The sequence below is a fragment of the Oryctolagus cuniculus genome, chromosome 9 (genome assembly GCF_051225735.1).
Source record: "Oryctolagus cuniculus isolate XC-2025 breed Fujian yellow rabbit chromosome 9, ASM5122573v1, whole genome shotgun sequence".
In the NCBI taxonomy this organism is placed as follows: Eukaryota; Metazoa; Chordata; class Mammalia; order Lagomorpha; family Leporidae; genus Oryctolagus; species Oryctolagus cuniculus.
In genome coordinates this window covers 14503131-14519136 of record NC_142875.1, presented here as the reverse complement: position 1 = coordinate 14519136, position 16006 = coordinate 14503131, and the positions used below count along the sequence as shown (strand labels likewise).

Here is a 16006-nt window from a genome sequence, read left to right as displayed (position 1 = left end):
AATAAATAAATCTTAAAAAAAAAAAAAAAAAAAAAAGGCCTGCAACACGGATAGAGGGAAAGAATGCCTTTGGTTACAACAGAATTCCTTCACAGCCTTACGTTTTGTTATGGTGGTTGTCATCGTTCCACTGGTTTCAGTTTTGGCTTGGGATTCTGTTTTGTATGTTTTTAGTTAACATCAAAAGAAAAGTGTATACATGGCTGTAGGTAGAATAAATGCATAGTGTAGATTGCTGAATTATTTGGTGAAAAATAGTAATATTTCTCCTCTGTCTCTGAGGAATATATTGGCCATCAAGGCATTATAAAGTGAGTCTTAAACACCTTGGTTTTCTCTTTTCTAGGCTGTAAACGACTCGTGCTACCAGAATGATGATTCAGTGCTAAAATCCCTCGTTGAGATTGCAGATACCGTTCCAAAGTATTTACGTCCTCACTTGGAAGCAACTCTACAGCTAAGTCTAAAGGTAAATACTTTAGTTAAGTGTTCTGTGTATTATTTTTAGAGAAAAATCTACGTTATTAAATGTACACAAATATGTCTTCTTTGCAGCTGTGTGGAGACACTAGCCTCAACAATATGCAGCGCCAGCTTGCACTGGAAGTCATCGTGACCCTGTCTGAGACCGCAGCTGCTATGTTAAGGAAGCATACTAGTATTGTTGCACAAACTAGTAAGTCAGAGGTCTTCAAATAGTTTCTATGCACTGAGATGAGACTTGGGTAAATTCACAAAGGACTATGTAATTTATTGGCTTTGTTAAGAATGGAAGTACCGTCTCAGAATCAGATGTGTCTGAGGAAGTAAACCTCCATACATATGTGCGAAGACCCAACACCAGCTTTGCTTTTAAAAGACTTTGTACATGCCCAGAAGCCTGGTGTTAGAAGTGAGATTTTCAGTGGATTGAGATTGTGTTCTATCACACATTAAATATTGAGCAAAGTTAATAGAATCAAAAATAATTCTGAGGTAATCTGTAGCTACCTGGTGAAAAACTGAAAACCAAGATAATGGAATTGTGGTGCATTCCAGTAAGGGTGGGTTTAGAACACAGATCTAATTCTCCGGCCAGGGTTTTTTTCTCTGTGCTGTCTTGCTTTGTCTTACATACCTTCCGCAGGAGAAACTTAGTGATTAGTGTGCTGCGCCAGGACTGTGAAGTCTCACCATGCTGAAAGTAACATGGTCGTGTTACGTCCTAACCATTTCTTCGTGTACTTAAATCCTTTACCAGTTTTACTTCGTAGTGGTACTTATAACTTAAACTGAGAGGGGTGCCTGGAATTTTAGAAACTTTCCCATTAAACTCAGGAATAAGAAAAGTATTCCTACTAACACTCTACTGGTGGTCCCAGACAATGCATCCAGAGACAAAAATGAGTAGAGGAATTCAAACAAAAATTAGTGCTTACTTGTAAGCTCTGTGGTTGTCTATTTAAAGAAAAAAAAAATCAACAGATAAATTGTTAGACAAGATCAAAGGATTTAGCAAGGCTATTAGATATGAGCACGTAAAAATTAGTGTTCCTGTATACTAGTAATGATCACTTGAAAATTTTACCAGGAAAAAAAAATCTTGTGATAGACACAGTGTGTAATTTGTGGGAATAAGTCCAAAGATGTCTAAGACCTTTATGGAAGAAACTGAATAGTATATTGAAAAACTAATGGAGGAGCTAAGTTTCCCTCAGATCACTCTATAAATTCAGTACATTTCAGTCAAAGTCCCAGTAGGGATTGATCGTGACAGATTTGATACTGAAAATCTGTGATGGAACATAGGGCCTGGAGTAGCTAAAGCAATTTGGATGAACAAGGTGGAGCTATTGCCCTATCAGTTATGAGAATTTAGAATTTGTTGGGTTGTAGGTGGATAGAACAGATCCCACTCTCATGGAAACAAAGCCAACTTGAAAAACTGATTTGTGAAGGGTTATTGGGACAGCTAGTTATTTCTATGTAGAAAAACACATTCCAACCTCAGATATCCTATAAAAATTAATAATTAATAAAAATTAATAATTGTGAGTACACTTCACAAGTAAAGCTTAATGGTAGAAAATTTTTAAGACTGAATCATAAACCATATATACAGATTTTGCTAAATTTGCAAAACTAAACATTTTTTGGACGGCTAAATACACCAGAAATGAAATTAAGAGATTAAGCTACAAACTAGGTAAAAATAATTGCAATGCATACAGTAAACAAAGTTTTGATACCTAGAAAATAGACAAAGGCTGTGAATAGAGGTCTCAAAACAAGAGTAATAGTGGATACAAGTTGTCAGAAACTTCAGCAGTATCAAGTGTTGATGAAAGGTGTGGAGCTGCTGGTCACTTCTTGTTATGACCTAAGGCAGCCCTCCTAAATTTCCCATAGGAATGTAGATTATGAGGAGCAGTAGAGAGCAGTTTGGTGATTCTTGGTAATATTGAAGATCCTTGTAATGATTAATGTCCAGACTCACACCTGTCAGGGAGCCGCGTAGGAATTTCATGAAAGCATAAGCAAGAGGAGAAAAAAGTTGGGCCACGGTATTTCAGGACTGAAGTGTTCATGAACAGAACAGTGGGTAGTGTGTTTATGTTCCAGAAAGCTATGAAGTAATTAGTGAAGTCCATGTGTGTTGAAGAAAAATGCAAATTGCCAAAGGTACAGACTGGATTCATGTGTGAGAATACAGAAATTTATAGTTCAAGTGTAAAAACATTTAGGGAATGATAAACATTCATTTTGTGGTGGTGTCTATCTGGTAGGGAGGGAGAAAGTACAGTGGGATTTGGGAAGCTAACAGAACTGTTTTGCTCTTTACTGTTAGGTGTTTTTTTTCCCCTTTAAATGAGATTAAAGCAATTATAGCAAAAGGTTAAAATTTAACAGACTATATTTTAGGGGCACAGGCAAGCACAGTCCTTCCTTGAAACCCTTGGGGAAACTACCCCCACTGCCACCACCAGAATATTAAAATTCTCCGAGGCTCAAGTCCTTTATATAAAATGACATACATAGTATTTGCATGTAACCTAACTCCTGTATGCTTTAAATCATCTCTAGATTACAATACCTAATACAATGTAAATGCTATCTATATAGGTGTTAAATTATTTAGGGAGTAGGAAAAGGAAAACGAGTCTGTGCATGGTCAGCGTAGTTTTTTCCCGAGTAATTTCCATCATGGATTGATTGAATTCTAGGATGTGAACCCGCAGATATGGAGGGCTCACTCTAGGGTTTTGTCTCACTCTCTCAAAGGCAAAGTGTTGTATATTTAAAATTCTTGTTTATAACTTGATGATATTGACAGGTATGAAATAATTACTTAATTTAGTTCCCCAGATGTTAGCAATGATGGTTGATCTGGAAGAGGATGAGGACTGGGCGAATGCTGATGAACTAGAAGATGATGACTTTGACAGGTAACCCCACACCTGCTACTACTGTGTGGCAGTGCTTCAGGTACTAGTGTGCGCCTAAGGTGGGCAGTAAGAGCTTCAGGACTACAAGGACCAGCTTTTCACCATTGTGATTTGAAAGCTGAGTTTCAGTTTGGAATATGGGAGGCTTTGTGTTGTATACAATTCTGTGACTTTTTAAAGAATTATTTACTTGAAAGAGTGACAGAGGGAGAAAGAAAGCAAGATCTTCCATCCAATTGTTCAATCCCCTCAATAGCCACAATAGCCAGTTCTGGGCCAGTCTGAAGCCCAGAGCCTGGAACTCCATCCAGGTCTCCCACGTGGGTGGCAGGCTTCCAGGTCAACATCTACTGCCTTCCCAGGCACATTAGCAGGAAGCTGGATCAGAAACAGCTGCCAGGACTTGAACATGCACTCTGATATGGGATGCTGGTTGTCACAGCAGCAGCTGAAGCCACTATGCCACAACACCAGTGCCTTTTCTTTGTCATATTTTATAAGTGATATTTTTAATGAATAACTTCTGCTAATAAAATTTATATGCATTTACTGAGCATTCATAAACTAATAGTAAATAGATAATACATGAAACAAGGAAGTTATCTTTATTTTAAAGAACTTAAGACTTGAAATACAGCAAATACAGTAACTTTTATCCTTTAAATTTTTTACATACTTTCTTAAGTTTCAGCTTATCTTTTACATTGGCTATAAAGAAGCTTTTATATGCATCAACTTGAGTTAGAACAGTGTTCTAGCAGAATTCTCTGAACCCTGTCTGTATCTGCCCATTACACGCTAGAGAAGATGCAGTGGTGACAAGATTTGTACACTGGGTGACTAGCAGTGCTAATTACTATGCTACTTAGTTATTTTGCCTTAGGGAGCTCCCATAGATGCAGATTCTGATAGAAAAGCTAATTGACATCGAGTCTATTCATCGTGCCGTAGTGCATTCAGGTAGCCCCTTGAATGTATATGAAATGCAGCACTTCAGAGCTTTTACTTGAATTGACTTTTTTTCAGTAGTCCCAGAGTTATGTTTTAGACTCTAAGTGAGGGTCGATTGCTTTGTGTGAGGCTCCTTGGGCCACTGATGACCTGAGGTGAAAGCCCATTTCTCTTGCTCATCCCAGCCTTCCTTACACACCAGTGAAATTATTTCCCTGAAGGTCTGCTAGTCCGTATACACCAGCAGGCTGACAAGGATCAAAATTAGAGACATTTGACTCTGTGCTACATTTTTGAGACCTGATCCTTTTATTTAAAATGATTGACTTTTGGCTTTGGTGGTATTTTGAAATATTCCTCCACTGGGCTGAAGAGAAGATGGGAGTTAGGCGATGTTTCCTTTCTTTGGCTCATTTACCTGTCCTTTAAATTGTCCTGGAAACAACTCTTAAACGTACTCAACTTAAGAAACTACTTTTTCTGGATTTAGATGAGTAAGATTTTCTTAGGGTGTAAATGTATTTTGAGATCAGATTTTTAGGCCTAAAAACCTATTAGGAAGTCATTTACTTCTTCATCTATATTTGTCCTCAAAAGAGTTAAATATTGTGCCCATGGCAAATCTATTCTTCCATTTCCAAGTCAAAATAAATGTACAAATGCTTTGTGCCCATAGCACTTCAGTTTCCAGTGAAAGCAGTAGTTTTCATCTTTGAGTTTCATCTTTGCTTGCTTTTTGGCAGTGCAGTTGGCACTGCTTTAAGGTGAATGAGCTAGCTCACTGTGAAAGGGGAAAATCATATACCTTCTCTTACCCCTTCCAATTTTCTGTGTTCTGCACACAACGTAGTTTGAAGGATATTTTTTCTAGGAAATGAGATACACAGGCTCCCTCCAACACTCTGCTTTTATTTCTGAGAGAAATCTTCCATCAGCTTGTTCACTTCACAAATGGCCATAATGGCCAGGGATAGGCCAGGCCAAAGCCAAAAGCCAGGAGCTTCATCTGGGTGCCACATGTGGGTGACAGGGGCCCAAGCACTTGGGCCATCATCTGCTGCTTCCCAGACTGTTAGCAGGGACCTGGGGTCAGAAGTGGAGCCACAGCCGGGTCTCCAGATGGTGCCCATATGGGATGCCAGTGCTGCAGGCAGCAGCTTAACCTGCTGTGCCACAATGCTGGCCTCTGTGTGCCCCCTTTGTAAAAAAAAAAAAAAATGTAACTTGAACACCATGTTGAAAAGATAGTGGCTGGTGTTGTCAGTGGTACTTGACACCTGCAGTGCATATTAGAGTGGCTGGGATGGGGTCCCTCCTCTGCTTGCAGTCCAGCTTCCTGCTAGTGCACATCTCAGGAAACAACAGATGATGGCACAAGTACTTGGGCTCCTGCCACTTAGAAGGGAGACCTGAATGGGATCTCTGGATTTTAGCTTCAACCTGCCCCAATTGTGGCTGTTACAGGCGTTCTAGGAGTGAGCCAGTGCAAGAAGGATCTTGGTCTATCTGTGATTCCACCTTTAAAAATGAATGAATTTTAAAGAAAAATGTGTATATATATATATATATTTTTTTTTTTGACAGGCAGAGTGGACAGTGAGAGAGAGAGACAGAGAGAAAGGTCTTCCTTTGCCATTGGTTCACCCTCAAACGGCCGCCGCGGCCAGCGCACTGTGGCCGGCGCACCATGCTGATCCGATGGCAGGAGCCAGGTACTTATCCTGGTCTCCCATGGGATGCAGGGCCCAAGGACTTGGGCCATCCTCCACTGCACTCCTGGGCCACAGCAGAGAGCTGGCCTGGAAGAGGGGCAACCGGGACAGAATCCGGCACCCCGACCGGGACTAGAACCCGGTGTGCCGGTGCCACAAGGCGGAGGATTAGCCTAGTGAGCCACGGCGCCGGCTAGAAAAATGTATATTTTTTAAAGACTTCTTGATTTTTCTCTCAGTGCTAGTTTAATAACATGTTGAGAAATATGTACACTGTAATTCCTTGTGTATTTTAGATATGTTGACTGTGTTACTTTGTTCCTTTGTTTAGCAACGCAGTTGCTGGTGAAAGTGCGTTAGACCGAATGGCTTGCGGACTCGGTGGGAAGCTCGTTCTACCGATGATTAAAGAACACATCATGCAAATGCTTCAAAATCGTAAGCTGTCCTGCAAATGCTAGAATAGCAAAATGCTGCTTTCTAAATCTTAAACTCTGACCATTACTTAGACTATTTTAAAATCGTCTTTGACATTTTATGATTTATATTTAACTTAATTCTTACATTCTCCTGATAAAATTCTATTTAGTCATCTTTGGAACCTTTTAGTCTTAGGCTAAAAAGAATGTTTTTCCTCACTGCCAAAGATACTTGATTTTTCCTTCCAAAGAATTAGCTTCAATGGATAGAAAACCTAATGGAGCTTTACAGATTTACTTCCTAATCAGAAATATTTAGACTTGAGTTTGACTTAAGTTTAAATAAGATATCATTAGTTGAATGTTTATGAATATTAGCATGTTTGATTCATATAATTTTCCTTGAATCAATCTTTTTTTTTTTTTTTTTAAGAATTGTTTATTTATTTGAAAGGCAGAGTTACAGAGAGACAGAGGCAGAGAATGAGAGAAATCTGCTGGTTCACTTCCTAAATGGCCACAACAGCTGGAGCTGGGCCAATTCGAAGCCAGAGCCAGGAGCTTCCTCCAGGTCTCCCACATGGGTGCAGAGGCCCAAGTACCTGCAACCCCTACTGCTTTCCCAGGCCATTGCAGAGAGGCAGCAGGTTTACCCGCAACAGCACAGCATCGGCTCCTGAATAAATCTATTATAAGAAAAAAACAGGCTGGCATTGTGGCGAAGCAGGTTAAACCACCACCTGCAATGCCTTCATCCCATATGGTTCAAGTCCCAGCTGCTGCACTTCCGATCCAGCTCCCTGCTAATGCTTCTGGAAGAGCAGAAGAGGATGGTGGTACCAAAGATTATTACATAATTTTATTTTAGTTACAAATCTGATGTAAAAATGTTAAAATATTAAAGTGTATAAATTATAAGCCCCTTGATTGTATTGAGAGGGGACTGCTGTGAACACTTCTCTGAGACTTTGCTGTGACCTCATACATGCATACTGCTGTACTGTGGTTTTTCAAAATGTGACTACACATATACATATAGACACGTGTAAGCCTTTACTCAGGAATTTATCATATCACTATGAGCAGCCTAACTTTCACATCTGGATCTTGGATAGTTTTCTCTTTCCACCCCTAAACTTTTTTGAGCATCTTTTTCTAAAGGGATAGAACCAGACTGCTTGACTTGTAAGAGTTGCAAAAACCCTGGCTTTTCAATTTTAAGATGAAATGAAGCCCAGAGACATTAGGAGATGGCACAAAAGTCCAACCAGCAATCACTGTTTCTTCTTTGATTGACATTACTCTTCAAATGAGGTTGTTGGGAATGTGGTTGTGATTTGTAATTAAAAATTCAACTAATACAATTCACTAAAAGGCTTTACATATGCATCATAGATTTTTTTTAAGTATATGACTTTTGGCATTTGTTGGTTCACTTCCTGAATGGCCCCAATGGCCTGGGCCTGGACCAGGCTGAAGCCAGGAGACAGGGGCTTCTTCTGGGTCTCTATGAGTGCACTTGGGTCACCCTCCACTGCTTTCCCAGGCCATTAGCAGGGGGCTGGTTCAGAAGTGAAGCAGCTAGGACATGAACCAGTGCTCATATGGGTTGCCGGTATTACAAGTGGCTTTTTCTTTTTTTAATTAATTAATTTTTTGTATTTATTTGACAGAGAGAGAAACAGACAGAAAGGGACAGAGAGAAAGGTCTTCTTCCATTGGTTCACCCCCCAAATGGCCACTAGGGCCAGCGTTCTGTGCTGATCCGAAGCCAGGAACCAGATGCTTCCTCCTGGTCTTCCATGCGGGTGCAGGGGCCCAAGCACTTGGGCCATCCTTCGCTGCCTTCCTGGGCCACAGCAGAGAGCTGGACTGGAAGAGGAGCAACCGAAACTAGAACCCGGTGCCCATATGGGATGCCGGCACTGCAGGCAGAGGATTAACCAAGTGAACCACGGCGCTGGCCCCAACAGGTGGCTTTTTCCACTAAGCTACAACCCTGGCCCCAGACTTTTTTTTTTTTCCTAAAGTGTGACTATAGGACTCAGTCTGTTTTTGATGAACATAGTATGTGACTCAAAACCCAAGCATTTATTGCTTATAATAAATCTTGCAGGTAAAGTTTTAAGTAGGAAGAATAAATGCTGGTAAGTTCTTTGCTTCCCTGTTTTCATTTAGGCTTGGGAATGAAACTACTCTTACAGTGAAATAAGCCAACTAGGCACACTCTTTCTGTTGGTAATAAGTACATAAAAGTTTTGAGTTTTTTCCAAGTAAGAACAGCTTTTTTGCGCTTCTTACTACCAAAATAGCTTGTTTATACTGTCTAGTTGCTATTTCTTCACGTATAATTCTCTTTTGTAGCTGACTGGAAATATCGGCATGCGGGACTGATGGCTTTGTCTGCCATTGGTGAAGGTTGTCACCAGCAGATGGAAGGAATTCTAAACGAGATTGTGAATTTTGTTTTACTTTTCCTTCAGGATCCTGTAAGTACCAGTAGATATTTTATTTACAACTACTGCCCTGGTTTCACGTGGGTACCTATGGCCTGTACTAATAAAAAGAACCTGTTCCAGCACCCTAGAGTAAGGTATGCAGCCTGCAATGCTGTGGGACAGATGGCCACCGATTTTGCACCTGGTTTCCAAAAGAAATTTCATGAGAAGGTGAGTGACAAGTCCTCAGACCCTGAAATCCAGCGCCAGTGGAAGGATGTGAATTGCAGATGCATGCTTACTTGATGTTGTTTGCCAGGTGATTGCCGCTCTGCTGCAGACGATGGAAGACCAAGGCAACCAGCGGGTACAGGCCCACGCAGCTGCAGCGCTCATTAATTTCACTGAAGATTGTCCCAAGGCGCTGCTTATTCCCTACCTAGATAACTTGGTGAAACATCTGCATTCCATTATGGTCCTTAAACTTCAAGAGGTTAGTTTTAAGATCTTCATGCTCCTCTTTAGAGATTAATTTGGGCTAATTTGATAGGTGAGACCTAGAGGAAAAGAGATTTTGAGCAAGGTCATAAAGAATATAAAGTTTAAGGAGGTCAGTCCAAGCTTTTCTGAGTAGAATAATTCAGGCTTGACCAAGCATGGGCCAGTACAGGAACTGCAAAAGATAAAAACTTCAAATAATTATAGGTAACCAGTGTGGTAGCATTGTAAGGCATAAACAAAAAAGGAAGCTTTAAGGTAAGTCCATTATGTTGGATCATTGTCCAGGGAGCTTGGATGATGATAATGGAAATTGGGGGAAAGAGGTAATTCTAAGGCATTTCATAGTAAGTGTTAGCAGTTTCTTTCTGCCAATTTGAATTGTAAAAGATGAAAGAAGTAAGATGTGATCATCTCATCAAAGTGATGGAAATAGAATATAAGAAACAGTATTCATTTTGCTTTGAATATGTTGAATTTTAAAATAAGGGCTAACTATCCAAATAGAAGATGGCTTATAATTACAGCTTAAGAAAGAGATGCAACCTGCAAATAGTTGAAGGATTTTATTACAACAATGTGTGAGGAGAGATGTGGATAGGAAAGCAAGGGTTAAGGCCCAGTTTGTTGTCAAACAATGAGAACAGATTGCTGCTATAAAAATGAATATTAAGGACATGTACAGAATAAAAGCCTCCTTTTTTTCACTATTGGTTTCAACAGACATAAACTTACTGTCAAATTGTTACAGGAGTTTGTAAACAGTCTCAGTTCCTGTGTTTAACTCATTATGGACTAGTAACAAACAGTTCACAAACCATAGTGACTGGTCAGAGAGCAAAGAAGAAAACAAGAAATGTAATGTCTCAGAAACCAAGGAAAAAGGACTTTCAAACAGGCCCAAGGGTTCAATATCAGATGGCAACACAAAAAGATTGTGATAAAGGAAACACACATGTGTCTGAAGACAGGTGGACCCAGGTTGAAGGTGAATGGGTCAGTTGTTAAATCAGGAATGGATGGATCCAACATGACCTCACACATAGGTTTGGGTACAGGGCTTCAGTGTGAAAGTAGTCTCTTGGGCGGTGTGTGGGTATTTCAAAGATTTCAGGAAGGAGGTGCTGAGCTGGGTTGGAGGAAGATAATATTTGTGGGCAGGATTTGCACCAAGAGAGGGTGGCCCAGTACAGGAGGAAAAACACTGCTTGGGGGTCAGCCATGGAATAGATGTTAAGAAGCAGAGAATGGAGTAGGATGATGAGGTGTGATAGTTTGTGATACGAGATGAAGAGCTCTGCTGAGGATGGGTTTGGGGAATGAAGACATTTGGAGTCATAACTTCGTCAGGTCTGTAATTCAGTCGGTAATAAGAAGAATTAAGATCTATAGTTCAGGACTAGTTGTGCTTTTGAGATAAAGCAGAAATGAGTAAGGGGTGTTGTATTAAGGGAAGCAAGTGGGTTTCCCAATAGTTCAACATGAATGCTTACAGAAGTATTTCTGGGGTCTGCCTTTCTTGGTGCCCCCCTCGCTACTGCAACAGGAGGTTTCTGAATTAAATAAAACTTCGCCTTACTCAAAAAAATTGTTTTCTGGTTTATCATTTTAAATAATTTTTTTGTATGTTTCTTCCTTCTAGTTGATTCAGAAAGGCACAAAGTTAGTTTTGGAACAAGTTGTGACGTCCATTGCATCAGTTGCAGATACTGCAGAAGAAAAATTTGTCCCGTACTATGACTTATTTATGCCATCGCTGAAGCACATTGTTGAAAATGCAGTTCAAAAGGAGCTCAGACTTCTGAGAGGGAAAACGATTGAATGCATCAGCCTGATTGGTCTGGCTGTTGGAAAGGAAAAGGTAAGCGATTTGTGTCGTCGTTATTACTGTGCATGTTCCGGCCATGGGGGTGTTAGGGCACCAGAGGGGTTTCCCCCGTCTCCCTTCCTCCTGCTGTCCTTTCACATTACTCCCACTTTATGTGGAAGCAAATTGTTGTCTCCGGTTTTTTTGTGTGAGTGCTTTGGGTTTTGTTTTGTTTTGTTTTGTTTTTAGATTTTTTATTTGTATTTATTTGAAAGACAGAATTACAGAGAGAGGTCTTCCATCCACTGGTTCACTCCCCAGTGGCCGCAACGGCCGGAGCTTCACCGATCCAGAGCCAGGAGCCAGGAGCTTCCAGGTCACCCACGTGGGTGCAGGGGTCCAAGGATTTGGGCCATCCTCTACTGCTTTCCCAGGCCATAGCAGAGAGCTGGATTGGAAGAGGAGCAGCTGGGACTAGAACCGGCACCCATATGGGATGCCGACACTTCAGGCCAGGGCTTTAACCCGCCGTGCCACAGCACCAGCCCCGAGTCTCCGTTTTTTCATTGTTAATATTGAGATTTCTCAACTCATTTATGGTCTCACTACATCCTCCTTTCTTTACCACAGATACAGTCTGTCTTATGCAAGATGTGTAGAGTTCAGTATCCATAAGTTTAGTTCTTCTTAAACACGTTTGGGAAAATGCCATTTGCTTTCCTGTTGATGCAAAGAGCATTAAGTGTCCTAAGAGGGAAATCTGTGTGCACAATAGCAAGGCCTCTCAGAGTTCCCAAACTGACCCAAGGAGAGTTCCTGTCATTGACTCCTCACTTTCTGACCCTCAAAACTGTCAGCAGGGAATCTCGTCTCATGCCACCTCCAAAACCAACATCAATATTAACTTATCTTTGTAAGTTTTTCACTGCACAGAAACAAAATTTAGGTGCTCTGTACCCTGATAATACTGTTGTTGCTTTTTGTACCTATTTTCCTCTAGTTTATGCAAGATGCATCAGATGTTATGCAGCTGTTGTTAAAGACCCAGACAGACTTCAACGATATGGAAGATGATGATCCTCAGGTAAGTAGTCTTAAAGATGCATTGGCCTCGATCCATTAATAAATTGTGGGCAGCACAAGGTTAAGTGTACTTAAAAATATGTAGTGGTAGATTTCTTGAGCTTTTATCAACCACTGATTTCAGAGACATCCTCGCCGGTTTTCCTTCTGGAATCATTTTCTCTCAGCTTCCTGTGAGCTGCTCCCACTGCCTTGGGCTCTTGCTCAAGTTTTGATGCTCTTGAGGGCTCTCCTCATCGTTCTCACCTTCTTACTCTCTGGGAGCAGTGTTGTCCACACTGATAGCTTCAGGTTTCTTCTGGGTGCTTGTGGCTTCCAGACCTCTCCTAAATCCAGGTTTCATCAATCCAACCACTTAACTGTCCTCATTCGGGTCTCCCTTGGCCCTTTGAGTGCTGCATCCCTCTCCTGTCACATACCCGGATGATTCCTACTTATTTTCCTAATTGGCTCAGTCTCAGTAGTGGTTAGATGTCTGTCATCCTAATGCTGTTCACAGTGTATAACACATAGCAATGCACTCAATAATGGTTGAATTAAATTTTGACTTTACACTGTCACACTGTCATTGTTTCCCATAACTTAGATAAGAAAATTACCGTTTTACAAAGAAACTTTTTTTTTGCTTTCTTTGAAAAATGTCATATGTATATCTTTATGTATACAGAGAGATAAAAGGTTGGGTGAATATCTTTCAAGCTGCTGACACCCGAGAGACTTAGGGAACTATAAGCTGTAAGGACTCTGCCTGCTGTTTACCTTTGTATCAGCAAATTGTAGAATGCCTTGCAAGTAGAAAACATGGAACATGTTTTTGGAATGAATGGACCTTATTTTTAAAAAGAGTTGGGGAGTGTGTATGTGAACACACAATAAAACATGGATAGGTAGATATCTGGGGTGGCGGAGGGTAAAAAGCATTTTCTGGGTAATAGGGATCCTGAATTAGAAGCAGATTCTCTCTGGGCAAATTGCGGTGATTAAGTCTGTAAACACAGTGGGACCAGGCCACTTCCCACAGAAAACTACGACAGCCAATAGGAAGGGATGGGATATTCTGTTTGCTTGATTCTAATAATTCATGAGTGGAGTACCAGACAGTAGGGGTACAGCGTCAGATACAAAAGTTAGAACAAATTAGTGTCGAACTTGATGTGATGGTAGGAGGAAAACTACTTAAAACAGGCACAGTCCTGGTTGTTTTTTGTTTGTTTTTTTGCCTCACCTGCTATCCGTATCCTAGTATATACAGTGTTCACAGAGGTTTCATTGTTGGTTCTGAACATTATTACTTCAGTGCTGTGGATATACCAATAAAATACTCTTTGTGAAGTTGGAAAATAGCTTTCTTCATCATGTCTTATTCTCCCATTGTTTTAAAATCTATTTGAACTTTGAATTTTTCCCCAGATCTCTTACATGATCTCAGCGTGGGCCAGAATGTGCAAAATCCTGGGAAAAGAATTCCAGCAGTACCTTCCCGTGGTGATGGGGCCCTTAATGAAGACAGCTTCGATTAAGCCTGAAGTAGCCCTTCTAGATAGTAGGTGTCTTCCCAAAGATGTGTCAGTTGTAATATTCCTCTCTTTGCTATTGTATTCTCTATATATGTAATTTTCTTTCCTGCTTATAGCACAAGACATGGAGAATATGAGTGATGATGATGGTTGGGAATTTGTGAATCTTGGAGATCAACAGAGTTTTGGTATAAAAACTGCAGGACTAGAAGAAAAATCTACTGCTTGCCAGATGTTGGTGAGAGATCATAATTTGCACTGAACTTTTATATTCTCTCATAATTCATTTATATACATTTCTTGGGAGTGATTTTAATAATGGCTAAAGAAATCATTTTGAAGAGCCAGAAATATACTTACCCTTTTTTTAAAAAAAAAAATTATTTATTTGGAAGGCAGTTACAGAGAGAGATCGGCTAGTTCACTCCCCAAATGGCCATAATGGCTGGTGCTGGGTAAGACTGAAACCAGGAGCCAGGAGCTTCTTCTGGGTCTCCCACATTGGTATAGGGGCCCAGTCATTTGGGTTATCCTCAGCTGCTTTCCCAGGCAGTTGGCAGGTAGCTGGACTGGAATTGGAGAAGCTAGGATTGGAACCAGGTCCCGTATGGGATGCCGGCACTGTAGGCCATGACTTTAATCTGCTGTGCCATGGCGCTGGCACTGGAATTTATACTTTGAAAAGTAGGACCCAACATTGCCACTTCTGGATTTACATCTTAATTTTATGGATGCAGCCTTTTGTTGTCCATGCTGTTTTTTAGTGACCAAGAACAGTGGAGAACCTGAAACTTGTTCATAGGAAAATGATTGGTAAATCACAGCACCTTGCAAAGGGTTTAACTAGAAGCTGTGTGAGGGAAGGATCTGTGTGTGTTTTCTGCTTGCTCTATAGTAGATGGCTAAGGAGTATTTCTTGAATGAATGAACAGAAATCTGAGCATGGAATTAAAAATAAAGCAAAATGGGTATGATTTTAGTTGTGTAAAAAAATATACATGGTAGGAAAAAGTAAATTTTTTTAAAATTTTATTTATTTGAGAGGTAGAGTTACAGAAAGAGAAGGAGGTCTTCCATCTGCTTGTTCATTCCCTAAATGGCTACAACGTCCAGAGCTGGGCCATTGCGAAACCAGGAGCTTTTTCCAAGTCTCCCACGTGGGTACAGGGGTCACAAGCACTTGGCCATCTTCTACTGCTTTCCCAGGCTGTTACCAGCACTCTTGTGGGATGCTGGCATCACAGGCATAGGCTTAACCTAATGGGCCACAGTACTGGCCCTGAAAATGTAAATGTTTTAACAGTCATTATCTGTTATGGTATAATGGAGGGATGTGTATGTGTTTCACACTGCCTTCCAACTTTCTTTTTCTCTGTGAACATGTGTTGCAGAGTGAAAGAATTCAATTTTTTAAGAGTTAGGCTTAAGAAATGATGGTTTATTATAAATTTTTTTTTTTTTTTTTTTTTTTTTTTTTTTTTTTGACAGGCAGAGTGGACAGTGAGAGAGAGAGACAGAGAGAAAGGTCTTCCTTTGCCGTTGGTTCACCCTCCAATGGCCGGCGCGGCCGGCGCGCTGCGGCCGGCGCACCGCGCTGATCCGATGGCAGGAGCCAGGAGCCAGGTGCTTTTCCTGGTCTCCCATGGGGTGCAGGGCCCAAGCACCTGGGCCATCCTCCACTGCACTCCCTGGCCACAGCAGAGGGCTGGCCTGGAAGAGGGGCAACCGGGACAGAATCCGGCGCCCCGACCGGGACTAGAACCCGGTGTGCCGGCGCCGCAAGGCGGAGGATTAGCCTAGTGAGCCGCGGCGCCGGCCGGTTTATTATAAATTTAATAGTTAACTAAAGCTAAATGAAAATGCTTTAAACTTTATTTTGCCTAATAATATGTTACTGTATTCTCTAATTCATTGAAAAGTGTATTTCTTGTAGTTATTCTTCCCTTTCATTTTTAATGCCTATAATTTGTAAGCATTTTTAATTTTTATGATATCCTTTTTTTCCTCTCAACTGGAGAGCAAATACAAATGTAGCATGTTTCTATGCCTGTTCGTTGCAGATATATAAAAGTGATATACTTTATTAATTGAAGTTTTTAGGGCTTTTTTTAATCTTAAAACTGTTTTTCCTTTAGTAAATGATATATTTTGCTAAA

At 40.7% G+C, this 16006-nt stretch overlaps 1 protein-coding gene across 1 annotated transcript in view; it reads left to right on the top strand.

The window, feature by feature from the left end:
* Positions 1–16006, top strand: part of IPO5 (importin 5) — a 44412-nt gene that overhangs the window by 17192 nt on the left and 11214 nt on the right. Inside the window, exons 7-17 of the mRNA XM_070048674.2 lie at positions 347–469; positions 556–676; positions 3338–3425; positions 6420–6526; positions 8872–8996; positions 9087–9176; positions 9265–9438; positions 11086–11304; positions 12251–12334; positions 13744–13876; positions 13967–14088. Coding sequence (XP_069904775.2) covers positions 347–469; positions 556–676; positions 3338–3425; positions 6420–6526; positions 8872–8996; positions 9087–9176; positions 9265–9438; positions 11086–11304; positions 12251–12334; positions 13744–13876; positions 13967–14088 — 1386 coding nt within the window. The remainder of the gene's footprint in view (positions 1–346; positions 470–555; positions 677–3337; positions 3426–6419; positions 6527–8871; positions 8997–9086; positions 9177–9264; positions 9439–11085; positions 11305–12250; positions 12335–13743; positions 13877–13966; positions 14089–16006) is intronic.